We start from the raw sequence: 19,551 nt of genomic DNA on the forward strand, positions 1-19,551 counted from the left end.
TTGTACACGCTGGAATTGAGGAGATTGAGAGGGGATCTGATTGAAACGTTTAAGATAATTAAAGGATTTGATAGGATTGAGGCAGGAAATATGTTCCAGATGTTGGGAGAGTCCAGTACCAGAGGGCATGGATTGAGAATAAGAGGTCAGTTATTTAAAACAGAGTTGAGGAAGAGCTTCTTCTCCCAGAGAGTTGTGGAGGTGTGGAATGCACTGCCTCGGAAGACGATGGAGGCCAATTCTCTGGATGCTTTCAAGAAGGAGCTGGATAGATATCTGATGGATAGGGGAATCAAGGGATATGGGGACAAGGCAGGGACTGGGTATTGATAGTGAATGATCAGCCATGATCTCAGAATGGCGGTGCAGACTCGAGGGGCCGAATGGTCTACTTCTGCACCTATTGTCTATTGTCTATTGACCCCACTGAGAAGGTTACGAGATAAAAGAAAAATGCTGTCTAGTGGAGTGGTGTAAGTCGTAGTTGTTGTCGTCGTCATTGGGGCTTCAGCGAGGACGGGTCTACGTAAGGTAGGTTACTTTTGTCCCCTCTCTGACTAGAATAGTCGGTATGACTGCAAGGCCAGTTTTCTGGGTGTCAGATGTGGGATGTCCGAGAGACTTCTAGCCTCCTTGATGGTTACAGGCACACCAGGTACATTGAGCTGCAGCTCCTTAGAGACTGAGTTAGGGAACTAGAGCTACAGATCAATGACCTTTGGCTTGTTAGAGAGAGTGAGGAGGTGATAGGAGCTATAGGCAGGTAGTCACCCTGGGGCCACAGGGGACAGAGTGACTGTGAGGGCACAGTCCTCACAGAGTGAGGGCAAGGTATCAGGTAGTGGACAGCAGTCCTGTGGCTGTCCCACTTAACAATAAGTACTCCATTTTGAGTACTGTTTGGGAGGGAGGACCTGCCTGGGGGAAGCAACAGTGACTGCGCCTCTGGCACTGTGGCTCAGAAGGGTAGGGAAAGGAAGAGGATGGCAGCAGTGATAGGGGACTGTAGTTAAGGGGACAGAGAGACGATTCTGTGGGCTCGAAAAAGAAACAAGGATGGTAGTTTGCCTCCTAGGTGCCAGGGTCCGGGATGTTTCAAGCACATCTACAATATCCTGAAATGGGAGGGTGAGCAGCCAGTGGTCGTGGTACATATTGGGTTTAACGACATAGGTAGAAAAAGAGAGGAGGTTCTGAAAGCAGAATACAGGAAATTAGGAAGGAAGCTGGGAAGCAGGACCTCAAAGGTAGTAATCTCGGGATTGCAGCCTGTGCCACGTGACAGTGAGTATAGGAATAGAATGAGGTAGAGGATATATGTGTGGCTGAAGGATTGGAGCAGGGGGCAGGGATTCAGATATTTGGATCATTGGGACCTCTTCTGGGGCAGATGTGACCTGTACAAAAAGGACGGGTTGCACATGAATCCCGGGGAATCCTAGTGGGGATGTTTGCTAATGCTGTTGGGGAGGGTTTAAACTAGATTTGCAGGGGGTGGGAACAGAAGTGAGGAGACAAAGGATGGGGAGGTTGGAGCACAAGCAGAAACAGCTTGTAGGGAGTTTGTGAGGAAGGATAGGCAGATGTTAGAGCAAAGATGCACCTAGCCAGATGGTTTGAGATGTGTCTATATTAATGCAAGGAGCATCATAAACAAGGCGGATGAACTCAGTGTGGTCAATACATAGAATTGTGACATTGGGAAGGGTGCAATAATAATAGGGTTGTTGTGATGGGAGATTTTAACTTTCCTAATATTGATTGGCATCTCCTTAGCGCAAGGGGTTTGGATGGGGTGGAGTTTGTTAGGTGTGTTCAGGAAGGTCTACATGACGCAATGTGTAGATGAGCCTACTAGAGGAAGGGCTGTACTTGATCTGTATTGGGAAATGAACCTGGTCAGCTGTCAGATCTCTCGGTGGGAGAGCGTTTTGGAGGTATTGGCCACAACTTTATCTCATTTACTGTAGTGCTAGAAAGGGATAGGAGCAGACAATTTGGGAAAACATTTAATTGGGGAACATTTGCATGGAGTTCTGCATAGGTATGTTCCATTGAGGCAGGTAAAGGCTGGTAGGGTTAAAGAACCATGGTGTACAAAGGATGTAGAAAATCTAGTTAAGAAGAAAAGAAAAGCTTACGAAAGGTTTAAGAAAGTAGGTACTGTTAGAGCTCAAGAAAATTACAAGGTTGCTAGGAAGGAGCTTAAGAATGGAATTAGGAGAGCCAGAAGGGGCCATGAGAAGGCCTTGGTGTGCAGAATTAAGGAAAACCCCAAGGTATCTGACAAGTATGTGAAGCACAAGAGAGTGAGCCATGTGAGAATAGGACCAATCAAGTGCATAGCAGAAACATGCATGGACTCGGAGGAGGTAGCGGAGGTACTGAATGAATACTTTGCTTCAGTTTCCACCAGGAAAAAAGATCTTGGCAATTGTGGGGATGACTTGCAGTGAACTGAAACACTTGAGCATATAGACATTAGAGCTTTTGAAAAGCATTAAGTTAGATAAGTCACCAGGACTGGATGAGATGTACCCCAGGCTACTGTGGGAGGCAAGGGAGGAGATCAACGGGAGTTCCTGAGGATTGGAGGGTTGCAAATGTTGTTCTCTTGTTCAAGAAAGGGAGTAGAGATAACCCAGGAAATTATAGACCAGTGAATCTGACTTCATCAGTGGTGGGCAAGTTGTTGGAGAAGTTCCTGAGAGGCAGTATTTGGAGAGACATAATCCGATTAGGGATAGTCAGCATGGCTTTGTCAAGGGCAGGTCATGCCTTATGATCCTGATTAAATTATTTGAGGGTGTAACAAAGCACGTTGATAAAGTTAGAGCAGTGGATGTAGTGTATATGGATTTCAGTAAGGCATTTGATAAGATTCCCCATGCAAGGCTCCTTCAGAAATAAGTGGCATGGGATCCAAGGAGACCTTGCTTTGTGGATCCGGAATTGGCTTGCCCACAGAAGGCAAAGGGTGGTTGTAGTTGGTTCGTATTCTGCTTGGAGGTCGATGATCAGTGGTGTTCTGCAGGAATCTGTTCTGGGACTCCTCTGTGATTTTTATAAATGACCTGGATGAAGAAGTAGAAGGGTGGGTTAGTAAGTTTGCTGATGACGCAAAGGTTGGGGGTTTTGTGGATAGTGTGGAAGGTTGTCAGAGGTTAAAGTGGGACATTGATAGGATGCAGAACTGGGCTGAGAAGTGGCAGATGGACTTCAACCCACATAAGTGTGAAGTAGTTAATGTTGGTAGATCAAATTTGAAGACAGAATATAATATTAATGGTAAGACTCTTGGCAGTGTGGGTGATCTGAGAGATCTTGGGGTTCATGTCCATAGGACACTCAAAACTGCTGCGCAGGTTGCAGGTTGACAGTGTTGTTATGAAGACATATGGTGTGTTGGCATTCAACAACCACATAATTGGGTTCAAGAGCCGTGAGGTAATGTTACAGCTATAAAAGACCTTGGTCAGGACCCCCCCCCCCCCCCCAACCTCGGAGTACTGTGTTCAGTTCTGGTCACCTCACTACAGGAAGGATGTGGATACTATAGAGGAGATTTACAAGGATGTTGCCTGGATTGGAGGGCAATTGGGAGGCATACGTTATGAGAAAGGTTGAGTGAATTTGGCCTTTCTCTGTGGAGTGGCGGAGGATGAGAGGTGACTTGATAGAGATGGATAAGATGATGAGAGATATTGATCATGTGGATAGTCAGAGGCTTTTTCACGGGGCTGAAATGGCTAACACGACGGGGCATAGTTTTAAGGCGTCTAGAAGTAGGTACAGAGGGGATGTCAGGGGTAAGTTTTTCACACAGTGAGTGGTGTGTGCATGGAATACACTGCCCGTGCTGGTGGTGGAATTGGATACAATAGGATCTTTTAAGAGCTTCTTAGTACATGGAGCTTAGAAAAATAGAGGGCTATGGTTAGGGAAATTCTAGGCAGTTTCTAGAATAGGTTACGTGGTCGGCACAACATTGTAATGTGCTGTAGATTTCTATGTTAACTATGGAAGGTGAAATAGTTACTGTAAATGCATACATTCTTTGTCAGTAGCACATTTTAGTACTGTGTTCCAGATTGCTAACATTCCTTTGGATTTACTCTTCCAGCATGGTGCATCACAGGAAGATTTTATTCGGGGAAATCGTGAAAAGCATGTGAGGGATGTGGTGTTTGATGTTGCAAGTCAGGCTCATGTTCACCTTGAACATGTATGTACTTTTATTGTTTTAATTCATTCTTTCAGTGTTCCCATATCGCCACCTCTGACTGTGGGACACTTGTTGGCATGTCTTTCTGGTTTTTTTTCTCTCCCCCTCTGCCCCCGCTCAATATGTTATCCAATCAGTAATTTTAACATTTCAGATATTTGGTGTAGGCCTATCCTGAAGAAGCTTAAGCCTTCTCTTCCAGTTTAATTGTCATTCAACCTTTGACATGAATACAGCCAAATGAGACATTGTAGTCAAAATGCAAAAAGCTCCATACAGTAAATAGCACATATAATAATGATAGCAGAAAAATATAGTTACAAAAAATAGAGAAAATAATATAATTCAGGTCCCTGAGTGTCATGGGACAAGCACACAGCAGTTCCTCATATTGCACAAATGTAGCCGCAGCTCCTCGATGGGAGTGAGCTATACCCTCTCACTACTTCCCCTCTGATCTCTGCTCCAGTTCATACGCCTCCCTCTCTACCTCCTTATTCTGGCTGCTTCTATTTTCCTGTCTTGTCCTGATGAAGGGTCTCAGCCTGGAACGCTATGACCTTATGAGTTCCTCTGGCATTTTGTATGTGTTGCTCTGGATTTCCAAATATTTCTGCAATTATTTCTTTTTTTCTGGAATTATTACAAGAGAGGTGAATTATTTCTTAATAACTTTTTGTTTTTTTTTTCAGGCTAGGTCCTTTTGTGGAAAAGTACCTTCGAGGGCCTACCCAGCTTTTTTGCAAACGGTATGTTATCTCTGGATATTATTTCTGTACTTCTCCCTGCCGCAGCTCCCTGACTTTTGCCCAACCTTTCCTGTCTTTTGAGTATCAGTTGAGTGAGCTAGGGCTTTTCTGTTTGGAGTGAAGGAGAATGAGAGGTGGCAACAGAATTGTACAAGGTGATGAGAGGCATAGACAGTGGATAGCCAGAGGCTTTTTCCCAGGATGGAAATAGCTCGAACAAGGGGGATAGTTCTAGCTTCAATAAAGCAGTGACCTATTGGCAGGAGGCAAAGAGTGGGAATAAGTGGAGCCTTTTCTGGTTGGCTGCCAGTGACTAGTGGTGTTCCACATGGGTTTGTGTTGGGACCAACTTTTTACGTTATCTGTCAATGATTTGGATGATGGAATTGAGACCACGAGGAAAAACTTGCTAACTTCCGCACATTCACTCAAACAAAGATAGTGGAGAATTCCATCGGGCCAGATGATATCATAAATATGGATGAAGTACTTTTGACGTTTGACCTGCCTCTCACTCGGACTGTTAATAAAAAAGGTGACTCCTCCATCACACTGAAAACAAGTGGCCATGAGAGAACACATTTTACTTGTGTTCTGAGCTGCACAGCATCCGGACTAAAGCTTCCACCGATGGTGATTTTTAAGCGGCTGACAATGAAAGTTCAGAGAAAGCTGCCATCAAGAGTACAAACTCAATTCCAGCTGTGATTCCTGGGGGCACCACGAAGTATTTGCAGCCACTGGACATCAGCGTGAACCGGGTATTTAAAGTGGCGCTGCGCGTTGAGTGGGAGGCTTGGATGACGAGCGGCGAGAAATCCTTTACCAGAACAGGACGCATGCGAAGAGCATCTTTAACTCAAGTCTGCCAGTGGATCCTAAATGCGTGGAGCCGTGTCACAACATCCACCATCACCAGCGGGTTTCGAAAGGCTGGACTGCTGCGTGATGAAGAGGACCGCGTGCGCTCAAGTGAGAGCGACAACAAAGAGACTGAAGTGAGTGACGAGATCCTGAGGTTGTTCAATTCGGACACTGAAGAAGAGGACTTTGATGGTTTTAGTGCGCAGGAGGAAGATGAAGAAGGCAATCAATAACTTTTCCTGGTAGGCTGCAGTATATATTTTTTTTACCAGTCGTTAGGAGATATTGGAATGTTGTTCGTGCACTGTAAGGTAAAAAAGTATACGCAACATAATTTGTGTGTTACCGATACGTATGTATATTTAAAAGTAGCTGTGTTACAGGCACTGTTTGAAAAAAAGCATTTGCAATATGTATTTGTTTATGTTACCATACGGATTTAATTAAAAGTTAAAAAATCCTCACATGTAATATCTTTCTCTGTAAATATCTCATATTACAACGTGGGACACCTGCAGCTTAAAATCCGGTGCAGCCTGTATAAGTACAATATTGATTTTCTTTCTAAAATTAGAGCGTGCGGCTTTTAATCAGGTGCGCTCTGTAGTCCGGAATCGACGGTACTTTTTGAGCTTTTTTTAAACAACAGAACTACATGAGCTATCCTCCAATCCTCTGGCACCTGACCCGTGGATATCGACATTTTAAATATTTCTGCCAGGGCCCCTGCAATTTTAACACTAGTCTCCCTCAAGGTCTGAGGGAATACCCTGTCAGGTCCTGGGGATTTATCTACTCTGATATGCCTCAAGACAGCAAGCACCTGCTCCTCTTTAATCTGTATAAGTTCCATGACCTCCCTACTTGTTTGCCTTGTTTCCATAAGACTCCATTCCAGTTTCCTTAGTAAATACAGATGCAAAAAACCATTTAAGGTCTCCCCCATTTCTTTTGTTTCCATACATAGCCGACCACTCTGATCTTCAAGGGAACCAATTTTATCCCTTACTATCCTTTTGCTCTTAACATACCTGTAGAAGCTCTTAGGATTATCCTTCACCCTGACTGTCAAAGCAACCTCATGTCTTCTTCTGGCCCTCCTGATTTATTTCTTAAGTATTTTCTTACTCTTTTTATACTCCTCAAGCATCTTATTTCCTCCTTGTTGCCTATACATGTTATACATCTCTCTCTTCTTCTTTATCAGAGTTCCGATATCCCTCGAGAACCAAGGTTCCTTATTCTTATTTGTTTTGCCTTTAACCCTGACAGGAACATACAAACTCTGCACTCTCAAAATTTCTCCTTTGAAGGTCTCCCACTTACCAATCACATCCTTGCCAGAGAACAACCTGACCCAATCTATGCTTTTTAGATCCCTTCTCATTTCTTCAAATTTGGCCTTTTTCCAGTTTAGAACTTCAACCCGAGGATCAGATCTATCTATAATGTGCTGTAGTGTTCTACGTTCTCTCCTTGAATTAGAGTTGGGTTCTGCGCCACAGTGCAAAAACATTCTTGTCAAAGTTGTCATTGAAACATCTGTCTGTATTCGTTTGTCTCTGTCAAATGGTTTGAGGACCTAGGTCTTGTACAGCTGGCACTGCACTGCCATCCCTGTGGCACAATGGGAATGTGTTCATGCAGTCAGTTGCAATTTATACCTTGTGACTGAGTTTTTAATTATACATTTTCCCACTGTTGTCAGTAAGAAGTTTGTACTTTCTCTGTGTGACCCCGCGAGTTTTCTCCCGCAGTCCAAAGGGTGAGGGAGTTGTGGACACACTGTGGTGCTGGATGAGTGGTGACACTTGTGGGCTGGCCAGCACATTCCTCGCTCATTTGATGCAAACCCCACATTTCGTTGTTTGTTTTGATGTATTTGTGACATATCTAATCTCCTGACAGACCGCATGGCAGCACTGCAACTGCGCAGGGACTCACTTTGGAGCATCCAAGATGCTGAGAATGTTATGGATAGCACATTTAGTGAGTTGGTCACAGCACAGTTTAAGGATCTAAGGAAAGATAGGGAATGGGTGGCCAACAGCAAGAGCAGTAGCAGGAAGGTAGTACAGGAGTCTCCTGCGGTCATCTCCCTCCAAAATAGATACACCACTTTGGAGTCTGTTGGGGTTGAAGGCTCATCAGGTGAAGGCAGCAGCAGCCAGGATCATGGCACCGTGGGTGGCTCTGCTGCACATGAGGGCAAGAAAAAGAGTGGCAAAGCTGTTGTGGTAGGGGATTCCATGGTAAGGGGAATAGAGAGGAGCTTCTGTGGCCACAAACGGGACTCCCATATGGTGTGTTGCCTCCTGAGTGCAAGGGTCAGAAATGTCTCGGAGAGACTGCAGGGCATTCTGAAAGGGGAGAGTGAGCAGCCAGCTGTCATGGTGCATGCAGGTACTAACGATATAGGAAGAAAGTGGGATGAAGTCCTACAAGATGAATTTAGGGAGCTAGGAGATAAATTAAAGAGTAGGACTTCGAAGTTAATAATCTCAGGATTATTACCGGTGCCACATGCTAGCCAGAGTTGGAATAGCAGGATAGCTGGAATGAATATGTGGGTTGAGCGGTGGTGCAGGAGGGAGGGTTTCAGATTCTTGGGGCATTGGAACCGCTGGGGGAGGTGGGACCAGTACTGTCTGGACGGTCTACATCTGGGCAGGGCTGGGATCAATGTCCTAGGGAGATTGTTTGCTAGTGCTGTTGGGGAGGCTTTAAACTAATACGGCAGGCAGATGGGACCCCTCACAGAAAAGAAGAGGGAAGTGATGCAGACACCAAAGCTAGAGTTAGTGAAGAAAAAAGTAAGAGTAGAGTGCATAAAAGTAAAAAGCAAAAATCGCGAAGGTCACTTGATTCTAAAAGGATAATGAGTATAGGGGCACTTTATCTAAATGCCCGTTGTATTAGAAACAAGGTTAGTGAACTTGTGGCACAGATCAGTACCAAGGCATATGATTTAGTGGCCATCACAGAAACCTGGTTGCAAGGTGAAGATGACTGTGAATTAAATATCCAAGGGTATCAGGTAATACGGAAAGATAGACAGGAAGGCAGAGGAAGTGGGGTGGTGCTCTTGATTAGGGAAGAGATCAGGGCGATTGTGGGAGATGATATAACATCTACGGAGCAGAATGTTGAGTCCATCTGGGTAGAGATTAAGAAAAGTAAAGGGAAAAAATTACTGGTGGGCGTTGCCTATAGGCCACCTAATAAAAATATTGCGGTGGCAGATGCGATTAACCAAGAAATAACTGAAGTTTGTAAGAACATGAACAGCAGTTGTCATGGGGCATTTTAACTTCCACATAGATTGGGTGAATCAGGTTGGTCAAGGAAATTTTGAGGAGGACTTCATAGAATGCATCCGTGATGGCTTTCTTGAGCAGCATGTTAGTGAACTTAGAAGGGAAAATACTATCTTAAATCTAGTCCTGTGCAATGAGATAGGTAAGATTAATGATCTTGTAGTCAGGGATACTCTTAGAAAGATTGATCGTAGTATGATTGAATTTTGCATTCAGATGGAGGATGAAATAGATCTAAAACTAGTGTATTATGCTTGAACAAGGGTGACTACAACAGGATGAGGGAGGAGTTGGCTAATGTAGATTGGGAGCACAGGCTATTTGGTAGGACAATTGAGGAAAATACTTTCAAAGAGATTTTTCATGGTGTTCAATAAAAGTATATTCCAGTCAAAAGTAAGGACAGTAAGTGTGGAGAGAGCCAGCCTTGGATAATTAAGGAAATAAAAGAAAGTATCAAATTAAAAGCTCGTGTACAAAGTCACAAAGAGTAGTGGGAGACTGGAGGATTGGGAAAACTAAAAAGCAACAGAGAACAACTAAACAAGAAATAAGGAAAGGGAAGATAGAATATGAAAGTAAAGTAGCACAAAATATAAAAACAGATAGCAAAGATTTTTATAAATATATAAAGCAGAAGAGGGTGCCTAAAGTCAACGTAGGTCCCTTGGAAGACGAGAAGAGGAAATTGATATTGGGTGATAAGGAAATGGCTGAGGCATTGAACGGCTATTTTGTGTCGGTCTTCACGGTGGAGGACACGTCTAATATGCCAAAGAAGATTGTTATAGACGAAATGGGAAGTGAGGACCTTGATAAAATCACTGTCACTAAAGAGACAGAGATGAGCAAACTAGAGCCTGAAGGTAGTTAAGTCCCCTGGTCCTAATGGGATGCATCCCAGGGTGCTGAAGGAATTGGCGGAGGTAATAATAGATGTGTTGGTAATCATTTACCAAAATTCTCTAGACTCTGGGCAGGTCCCAGCAGATTAGAAGACAGCAAATGTCACGCCACTTTTTAAAGAAGGGTGTAGGCAAAAGACGGACAACTATAGGCCAGTTAGCTTAACATCTGTTCGGGAAAGTGCTTGAAACTGTCATTAAGGAAGAAATGGTGAAACATTTAGAAAGGAGTTGTTCCATTAGACAGATGCAGCAAGGATGCAGAAAGGGCAGGCCCTGTTTGCCAACTTTCTGGAGTTCTTTGAGGACATAATGAGTGCAGTGGATAGAGGGAAACAGGTGGATGTCATATACTTGAATTTCCAGAAGGCGTTCGATGAGGTGCTGCACAAGAGACTTATAAATAAGATATAGATGCATGGAGTCAGAGGAAGTGTATTGGCGTGGATAGTGGATTGGTTAACCAATAGAGGGCAGAGAGTTGGTATAAATGGATGTTTCTCCGGTTGGCAGTCAGTGGTGAGTGGGGTGCTGCAGGGGTCGGTGCTGGGCCCGCAGCTGGTTACCATTTACATTGATGATTTGGAAGAGGGGACTGAGGGTAGCGTAGCAAAATTTGCTGATGACACTAAACTGAGTGGAAAAGCAAATTGTACAGAGGATATGGAGAGTCTGCAGAGGGACATAGATAGGTTAAGTGAGTGGGCCAAGGTCTGGCAGATGGAATACAACGTTGGTAAATGTGAGATCATGGAAGGAATAATAGAAGAGCAGATTATTATTTAAATGGTGAAATATTGCAGCATGCTGTTGTGCAGAGGGACTTGGGATTGCTTGTTCATAAATAGCAAAAAGTTGGCTTGCAGGTACAACAGGTTATTGAGAAGGCAAACAGAATGTTGGCCTTCATTGCTAGAGGGATTGAATTCGAGCAGGGAGGTCATGCTGCAACTATACAGGGTACTAGCGAGGCGACACCTGGAGTACTGTATGCAGTTCTGGTCTCCATACTTGAGGAAGGATATACTGGCGTTGGAGGCAGTGCAGAGGAGGTTCACCAGGTTGATTCCAGAGATGAAGGGGTTAACCTATGAGGAGAGATTGAGTCGCCTGGGACTATACTCTCTGGAATTCAGAAGAATGAGAGGGAATCTTATAGAAACATACAAAATTTTGAAAGGGATAGATGAGATAGAAGTAGGAAAGTTGTTTCCATTGGTAGGTGAGACTAGAACTAGGGGACATTGCCTCAAGATTCAGGAGAGAAGATTTAGGGTGAAGATGAGGAGAAAATTTTTTTCCCCAGAGAGTGGTGAGAGTTTACAGACAGATCAGTCTTGATCTTATTGAATGGCGGGGCAGGCTCAGTGGGCCGGATGGCCTACTCCTGCTCCTATTTCTCATGTTCTTATGTATTGTTAATCTTTATTGGTTGTAAGGTTCTAGGATGAGGTCGCCATTGAAGTCATCCTGGTTGCTTTTGAATTTTTAAACTGAACGGTCCAAATTTAATACCTTGTCTTGCACAGGTTATTCTTGACGACTACTTGAACAAAATTCGTAAAGTGGATTTTGATGTATTTCATCCCAGCCTTCAGAAGAGGAATACGATGCTTCCTTTCCACTTGTATATACGTTCTTGGAGGAAAGTCTATTAATAAAATATCAACTTTATAACAGAAATAAGGTAATTTTTTTGAGAAGTTAGTATTTTGTACAGAAACACGATGGCATTGTCCATTTGATCTTTCTAAATCAGATTTCTTGTGTCCTCAGTTGTGCAAGAGGAATTGAGTCTGGCACCGTCACATTCCACCTTTCATTAACACTTGTAATTGCTATATTGATTGCAGTTGTTTATCTCCAGGGGATAAGGCAGTCTCAGAATGACTTTCCAATCCAAAGTGTTAACCTTTCAAATATAAACAAATTACACACACTGGAAATAAAAACAGAAGTACCTTCAGGACATTCAGCAGGTCAGCCAGTGTTTGTGGAAAGGGAAATAGCAGTAATGTTTTACGTTGAAGAACCTTGTCAGAGTCTGTTCAGCATCAACTAGAAGGGCTGAAAGGCCTGTTTCTGTGTTGTGTTCTATGTGTAAGATGTTTGAGCAGTAATGCTATTTAACATAGAGCACTGCAGCAAAGTACAGGCTCTTTGGCCCACGATGTTGTGCCTATCTTTTATTTATTTTTATTTACCAATACAGTGTGGCATTGGCCCTTCCAGCCCTTCAAACTACACCGTCCTGCAACCCCCAACAATCCCAAATTAATGTTAGCCTAATTACAACGACCAGTTAACCTACCCAGTACGTCTTTAGACTGTGGAAGGAAACCGGAGCAGCTGGGGAAAACCCATGCACAATACAGGGAGGATGCCGGAAATTAACTCTGACCTCTGCTGAGCTGTAGTAGTGCCACGCTAGCCACTATGTTCCCAAACCTACTTTTAACTTACTCTAAGATCAACCTAACTTCTCCCTCCCACACAACCCTCCAGTATTCATAGACTCATCTTCACTACTGAGCAGGTGAGAAGAGTTCTGGGGAAACAGAGTCTGAATTGTGTAAACCCAAAAGTCCTGAAGGAATGTGCTGAGCTGTTGTGTGGAGTTCCTCAGCGCATTTTCAGTCAGAGTCTCAGCCTGGAAAGAGTACAGACTGTGTGGAAAACATCATGTGTGGTCCTTGTACCCAAGAAGGGCCAACTGAAAGTGTTGAATGACAACCATCCAGTGGCCCTGACCTCACACATCATGAAGAGCCTGGAGAAGCTGGTCCTGGTTCACCTCCGAGCTCTGGCCAGATCAGCCCTTGATCCCCTGCAGTGTGCCTACCAGGAGCACATTGGAGACGATGATGCTGTCATCTTCCTGCCACACAGAGCCTACTCCTGTTTGGATGAACAGGGCAGCACTGTGAGGATCATGGTTTTTCATCTCTCAAGTGCCTTCAGTACCATACAACTCTCATTGCTGTGGGGGTGGGGGGGGGGGGAAGCTCCATCCAATGCAGGTTGGCAATTCCATTGTATCCTGGATAATAGACTACCTGACTGGCAGAACACAGTTTGTCTGGCTTCAGAGATATGTGTCAGACATGGCTTTAAGTTGTGCTGGGGCCCCATAGTTTGTATTGGCTCCCTTCCTGTTTACCCTATATACCTCAGACTTCAGATACAACACTGAGTCATGTCATCTGCAGAAATTCTCTGATGGCTCAGCAATAGTTGGATGTATAAAGGGGTGGGGGGCAGTAGGATGAATACAGGGCCCTGGTGGAGGACTTTGTCAATTGGTGCAAGCTGAACATCAGTAAGACAAGTGATGGGCTTCAGGAAGACTAAGCCTACACTGCTCACTGTTACTATTGCTGGTGAGGACCTACCAGTACCTGGGGGTGCACCTGGATGACAGACTTGAGTGAAGCACCAATACAGGCTGTGTACAAGAAGGGCCAGAGTCGGCTCTACTTCCTGAGGAGACTGAGGTTCTTCGGAGTGTGCAGGCCTCTCCTTCACATGTTCTACCAGTATGGTGTCGCCAGTAAAATCTTCTGTGTGGTGGTATGCTGGGGTAATGATATCAACATGGGTGGTGCCGACAGGCTTAATAAACTGATCAGAAAAGCTGGCTTTGTTATAGGAGTCAAACTGATACACTGGAGGCTGTGGTGGAACAAAGGACCCTTCGGAAAATCTGACAGCTTCCCACCCTCTGCATGCCACCTTGACTAAACAGAGGAACATTTTCAGTAATCGACTAAGAGAACTGTACTGCTTCAAAGAGAGCTCTATGAGGTCATCCTTACCCTTGGCTATTAGGCTCTATAATGAGTCAACCCATAACCGAGGAAGGGAGGACCCCCTCCTGTTAGTCTGTTTGAAGTAGCTTATTTTTTATTCTTTCTTACTTATATTTGTATGTAACACTCAGGCTCGATTAACTCATGTTCGTCTAGAGAAAGCTGCCGTCTGCCCCTCCAAACAGTGTAATCACATTTGTGTGGATGGTGTGTAATGCACGCCGGTACAACCCACAATGTAAAATATCAGACAGTGCATAATGTGTGATTAAATGATTACACTTTATAGCTCTGACTTTGGCTAAAGGGTTAACAGAGAAGCAGAATATAAAAGAAAAAGAAAAAGACGTCACTTTTAATAAAATAGTTGGTGCACAAATAAATCGTTGAAGCTCATGAGCAGGTATTCATCCACCAAACAATCTCCTCCGAACACCTCGACCCTCAGCCTGGGACCAACCATGACATTCTACCAGAGGGCTTCCCACATGTCCTTCCTCTTGGGGTACTAATTGTGTATGATCAGCCATGATCACAGTGAATGGTAATGCTGGCTAGAAGGGCCGAATGGCCTACTCCTGCACCTATTGTCTATTGCTTCTCCTTGCTGAACTTCCCCACACACCAACTCCAGTTCCTACACATACAGACAGAACAACAAGCCTCCCATTGGTTATTTCCCCATTATCTATAATTATAACCCAAACATTTCAGCTACAGAGAACATTACCTCATAGTTAGCATTACAGAGAAGCCATTTTATTATCAGCAGTTTGCAGTTAATATTACTGAGAACCCTACATGTATATCTGTGCACTTGTAATACTAGTGTGACACTGTAATTTCTTTAGGGATCAATAAAATACCTATTTTTCTATCATCCAGGTGCCTCTCTGAGAGGATCTTGAATATCCCTGATGTATCTGCCTCCACCACCACTCCTGGCAGGGCATTCCACATACTCACCACTTTGTGTATCTTATACTCGTTGGAATTTAGAAGATTGAGTGGGGGGATCTTATTGAAACATATAAAATTCTAAAGGGATTGGACAGGCTAGTTGCAGGAATATTGTTCCCGATGTTGGGGAAGTCCAGAACGGGGGTCACAGTTTAAGGATGAAGGGGAAGCCTTTTAGGACCGAGATGAGGAAAAACTTCTTCACACAGAGCGTGGTGAATCTGTGAAATTCTCTACCACAGGAAACAGTTGAGGCCAGTTCATTGGCTATATTTAAGAGGAAGTTAGATATGGCCCTTGTGGCTAAAGGGATCAGGGGGTATGGAGAGAAAGCAGGTACAGGGTTCTGAGTTGGATGATCAGCCATGATCATAATGAGTGGCGGTGCAGGCTCAAAGGGCTGAATGGCCTACTCCTGCACCTATTTTCTATGTTTCTATGTATTAATAAATACTTGCCTCTTATCAGTAACACTGATGATGAGTGAAGTCCAGGCACTTTTACATGTTAACAAAACATCTTGTGTCTTTGAGGGAGCACAAACTGGTCGTCGTTGAGGGATTAGCAGGGATGAGCAGTTTCAAGTTCCTGGATGTCAACATCTCTGAGGAGTGGGGTCTACTGCACAGGATCAAAAGAAGCACTAGAAAGCTGTAAAATTAGTACATGGCCTATCAGTGGCATCAATAGAACTTTACCAAGGAGGATTTCTTGCAGGTCGGTGGGGGTTATTTAAAAAGGGAGCTTCGAGAGCATTAGTCCATTGTACGTGGCCTAATAGCGGCGCACCAATCAGGAGTTGGCAGAGAAGGTTCAGACATAGAAGAGAGACACTGCCCAGTGGAGCGGTCATCAACAGAGTGATCTGAGGCAGAGTGGTAGGGCTTTGGCTCATTCGATGATAGCGGGTCAAGACAAGGTAAGTTACCTGTGAGGAATAGGAACAGGAAGTATGTCTGTGAGGCTGGTGTCACTACACGAAGGATGCGGAGGAGATTTACAAGGATGTTGCCTGGATTGGGGAGTATGCCTTATGAGAATAAGTTGAGGGAACTCATCCTTTTCTCCTTGAAGTGAGAAAGGATGAGAGGTGTATAAGATGATGAGAGGCATTGATCATGTGGATAGTCAGAGGCTGTTTCCCAGGGCTGAAATAGCTAGCATGAGAGGGCACAGTTTTAAGGAGCTTGGAAGTAGCTACAGAGGAGATGTCAGGGGTAAGTTTTTTACACAGAGAGTGATGAGTATGTGGAATGAGCTGCTGGCGACGGTGGTGGAGGCGGATACGATAGGGTCTTTTAAGAGACTCCTGGATAGGTACATGGAACTTAGAAAAATAGAGGGCTATGGGTAACCCTAGGTAATTTCTAATGTAAGTACATGTTCGGCATAGCATTGTGGGCCAAAGGGCCTATATTGTGCTGTAGATTTTCTATATTTCTATGTTAGTCAGTTCCACCATGGGTACTAGCCTCCATAGTGTCCAGGACATCTTCAAGGAGCAGTGCCTCAGAAAGGTGACATCCATCATTAAGGACCCCCATCATCCAGGACATGTCCTCTTCTTATTGTTACATCAGGAAGGAGATACAGAAGCCTGAAGGCACACAGTCAGCAAATCATGAGCAGCAGCTTCCCTCTGCCATCTGATTCCTAAATGGACATTGAACCCATGAACCACTACCTCACTTCTTATTATTTGTGTTTTTGCACTGTTTTTCATTTAACAATTTTATATAATGGGTACTTTTCTATATTTATCATGTACAAATTTCACGATGTATGCCAATGATATTAAACCTGATTCTGAGATCTGTCCAGAGTCCAACATACTGATGCCATTACAAAGAAGGCATGTCAATGACTATATTTCATTCGGAGAGCTAAGGGGACTTGGTATGTCACCAAAAACACTGGCAAATTTCTATAGAAGTACTGTAGAGAGTATTCCAACTGGTTGCATCACCTACTGTTATGGGGCCTCCAATGCACATCGGGAAAAGCTGTAGAAAGTTGTAAACTCAACCAACTCCATCATAGGCACAAACCTCGCCAGCATCACGAATACCTAGAAAATGCAATGATGGCATCCATCATTCAGGACACCTACCACCCAGGACAAGCCCTCTTTTCATTCCCACTATTAGGGAGGTGAAACAGGAACCTGAAGACACAGATTTAATGTTTCAGGAACACTGTCTTTCACACTGCCATCCGATTTCTGAATGGACGATGAACTCATGTACGCTAACTCACTATTTCTGTTTCTTTTATTTTACTCTTTTTGTGCTACTTATTTAATTTTATATACATATATATTTTGGTATTGTAATTTGTAATTTTATATTATGCATTGCACTGTACTGCCACAGAACAAAATTTCATTTCAAATGATTCTGAAAACTTCAGCTTTCAGTTCACTGATAATGAGAGAACTCCAATATTTTTACACGTTAAGGAAACATCTTGCAACCAAATGCCACAACTGAAATGCAGCTGCAGCTGTGATCATATAACCATAAAACAATTACAGCACGGAAACAGGCCATCTCGGCCCTTCTAGTCAGTGCTGAACGCTTACTCTCACCTAATCCCACTGACCTGCACTCAGCCTATAACCCTCCATTCCTTTCCTGTCCATATACCAATCCAATTTTGCTTTAAATGACAATACCAAACCTGCCTCTACCACTTCTACTGGAAGCTCATTCCACACAGCTACCACTCTCTGAGTAAAGAAATTCCCCCTCATGTTACCCTTAAATTTTTGCCCCCAACTCTCAACTCATGTCCTCTTGTTTGAATCTCCCCTACTCTCAATGGAAAAAGCCTATCCACGTCAACTCTATCTATCCCCCTCGTAATTTTAAATACCTCGATCAAGTCCCCCCTCAACCTTCTACGCTCCAAAGAATAAAGACCTAACTTGTTCAACCTTTCTCTGTAACTTAGGTGCTGAAACCCAGGTAACATTCTAGTAAACCTTTTCTGTACTCTCTCTATTTTGTTGATATCTTTCCTGTAGTTTGGTGACCAGAACTGTACACAATACTCCAAATTTGGCCTTACCAATGCCTTGTACAATTTTAACATTACATCCCAACTCCTATACTCAATGCTCTGATTTATAAAGGCCAGAACACCAAAAGCTTTCTTCACCACCCTATCCACATGAACAAAATTCATGATCCCTCACTTAAAAAGAATGTGGGTCTCCTGAGAATGGGATAAAAATTATTGTGACCCATCTCTGCAATCACAATGTTCAAATAATACTTTGAGGATGAACTCAAGTGTTAAGAAAAATCTAGCTGTCTCAGAAAAATAGGAAGTGTTAAGAGAGTTGAGAGGTTTTATTTATTTTGAGATACTCTTCCGGCTCACTGAGCTGCACTGCCAGCAAGCCACCGATTTAACGCTACTTTACAATGATCGATTGACCTTCTAACCGGTGTGTCTTTGGACTGTGGGAGAAAACTGGAGCATCTGGAGGAAACCCGTGCACTCATGTGAAGGACTGTACAAACTCATTCCAGGTGACGCCAGAATTGAACCCCGAGTTCTGATGCTCTGAGCTGCAATAGCATCACGCTAAACACTTTGCTACCATCTGACAGTACAGCAAAGCAACAGGCCATTCAGCCCACAATGAAAAAGCTTTGGTGAAGTATCAAGTCAGATTTTGGAACCCGGAACTTCAATCTAGGTGGGAAGTCGCTGTCCATGGTAGGTGAACTCAAAGGTTTTAAGGTGGGTAAGTCACCTGGACTAGATGGACTACATTCTAGAGTCCTGAGAGAGGTTGCTGAAGAGATAACAGATGCATTGGTCATGATCTTTCAAGAATTACTTGATTCTGGCATGGTCCTGGAGGACTGGAAGATTGCAAATGTCACTCCACTCTTTAAGAAGGGAGGAAGGCAAACAAAAGGAAATAGGCCAGTTAGCCTAACCTTAGTGGTTGGGAAAGTATCGGTGTCTATTATCAAGGATGAGGTTTGGGGTACTTAGAGACTAATGATAAAATAAGTCAAAGTCAGCATGGTTTCTGTCAAGGGCAATATTGCCTGACAAATCTATTAGAGTTCTTCGAGGAAGTAACAAGCAGGGTGGACAAAGGAGAAGCAGAGGATGTCTTTACTTGGATTTTCAGAAGCGTTTGATAAGATGCCACACACGAGGCTGCTTAACAAGATAAAATCCTATGGTGTTACAGGAAAGATACTGGCGTGGATAGAGGAATGACTGACAGGCAGGAGGCAGCGAGTGGGAATAAAAGTGGCTGTTTCTGCTTGGCTGCCAGTGACTAGTGCTGTTCCTCAGGGGTTGGTATTGAGACAGCTACTTTTCACATTGTCAGTGATTTAGATAATGGGATTGATGGTGTTGTGGCAAAGTTTGCGGATAATACAAAGATGAGGAAGCAATGCGATTACAGCAGGACTTAGACAAATGGAAGAATGGGCAAAAATGTGGCAGACGGTATACAGTGTTGAAAAATGTATGATAATAGATTTTGGTAAAAGGAACAATGGTGTGGACTATTATCTAAATGTAGCGAAGATTCAAACATCAGAGGTGCAGAGGGAATTAGGAGTCCTCATGCAAGACTCCCAGAAGGTTCATTTACAGGTGTAGTCTGTGGTAAAGAAGGCAAATACAATGTTGGCATTTATTTCAAGGGGAATAGAATATAAAAGGAAGGAGATAATGCTGAGCCTT

The 19,551-nt window shown here is 43.7% G+C and overlaps 1 protein-coding gene across 1 annotated transcript in view; it reads left to right on the forward strand.

Moving 5' to 3' along the window:
* Positions 1-19,551, forward strand: part of ndufaf6 (NADH:ubiquinone oxidoreductase complex assembly factor 6) — a 54,597-nt gene that overhangs the window by 34,099 nt on the left and 947 nt on the right. The window contains exons 7-9 of the mRNA XM_059985153.1: positions 4,124-4,225; positions 4,918-4,974; positions 11,590-11,747. Of these exons, the coding sequence (XP_059841136.1) occupies positions 4,124-4,225; positions 4,918-4,974; positions 11,590-11,718 (288 nt within the window). The 3' untranslated portion in view covers positions 11,719-11,747. The remainder of the gene's footprint in view (positions 1-4,123; positions 4,226-4,917; positions 4,975-11,589; positions 11,748-19,551) is intronic.

The sequence above is a fragment of the Hypanus sabinus genome, chromosome 1 (assembly GCF_030144855.1).
Source record: "Hypanus sabinus isolate sHypSab1 chromosome 1, sHypSab1.hap1, whole genome shotgun sequence".
Lineage (NCBI taxonomy): Eukaryota > Metazoa > Chordata > Chondrichthyes > Myliobatiformes > Dasyatidae > Hypanus > Hypanus sabinus.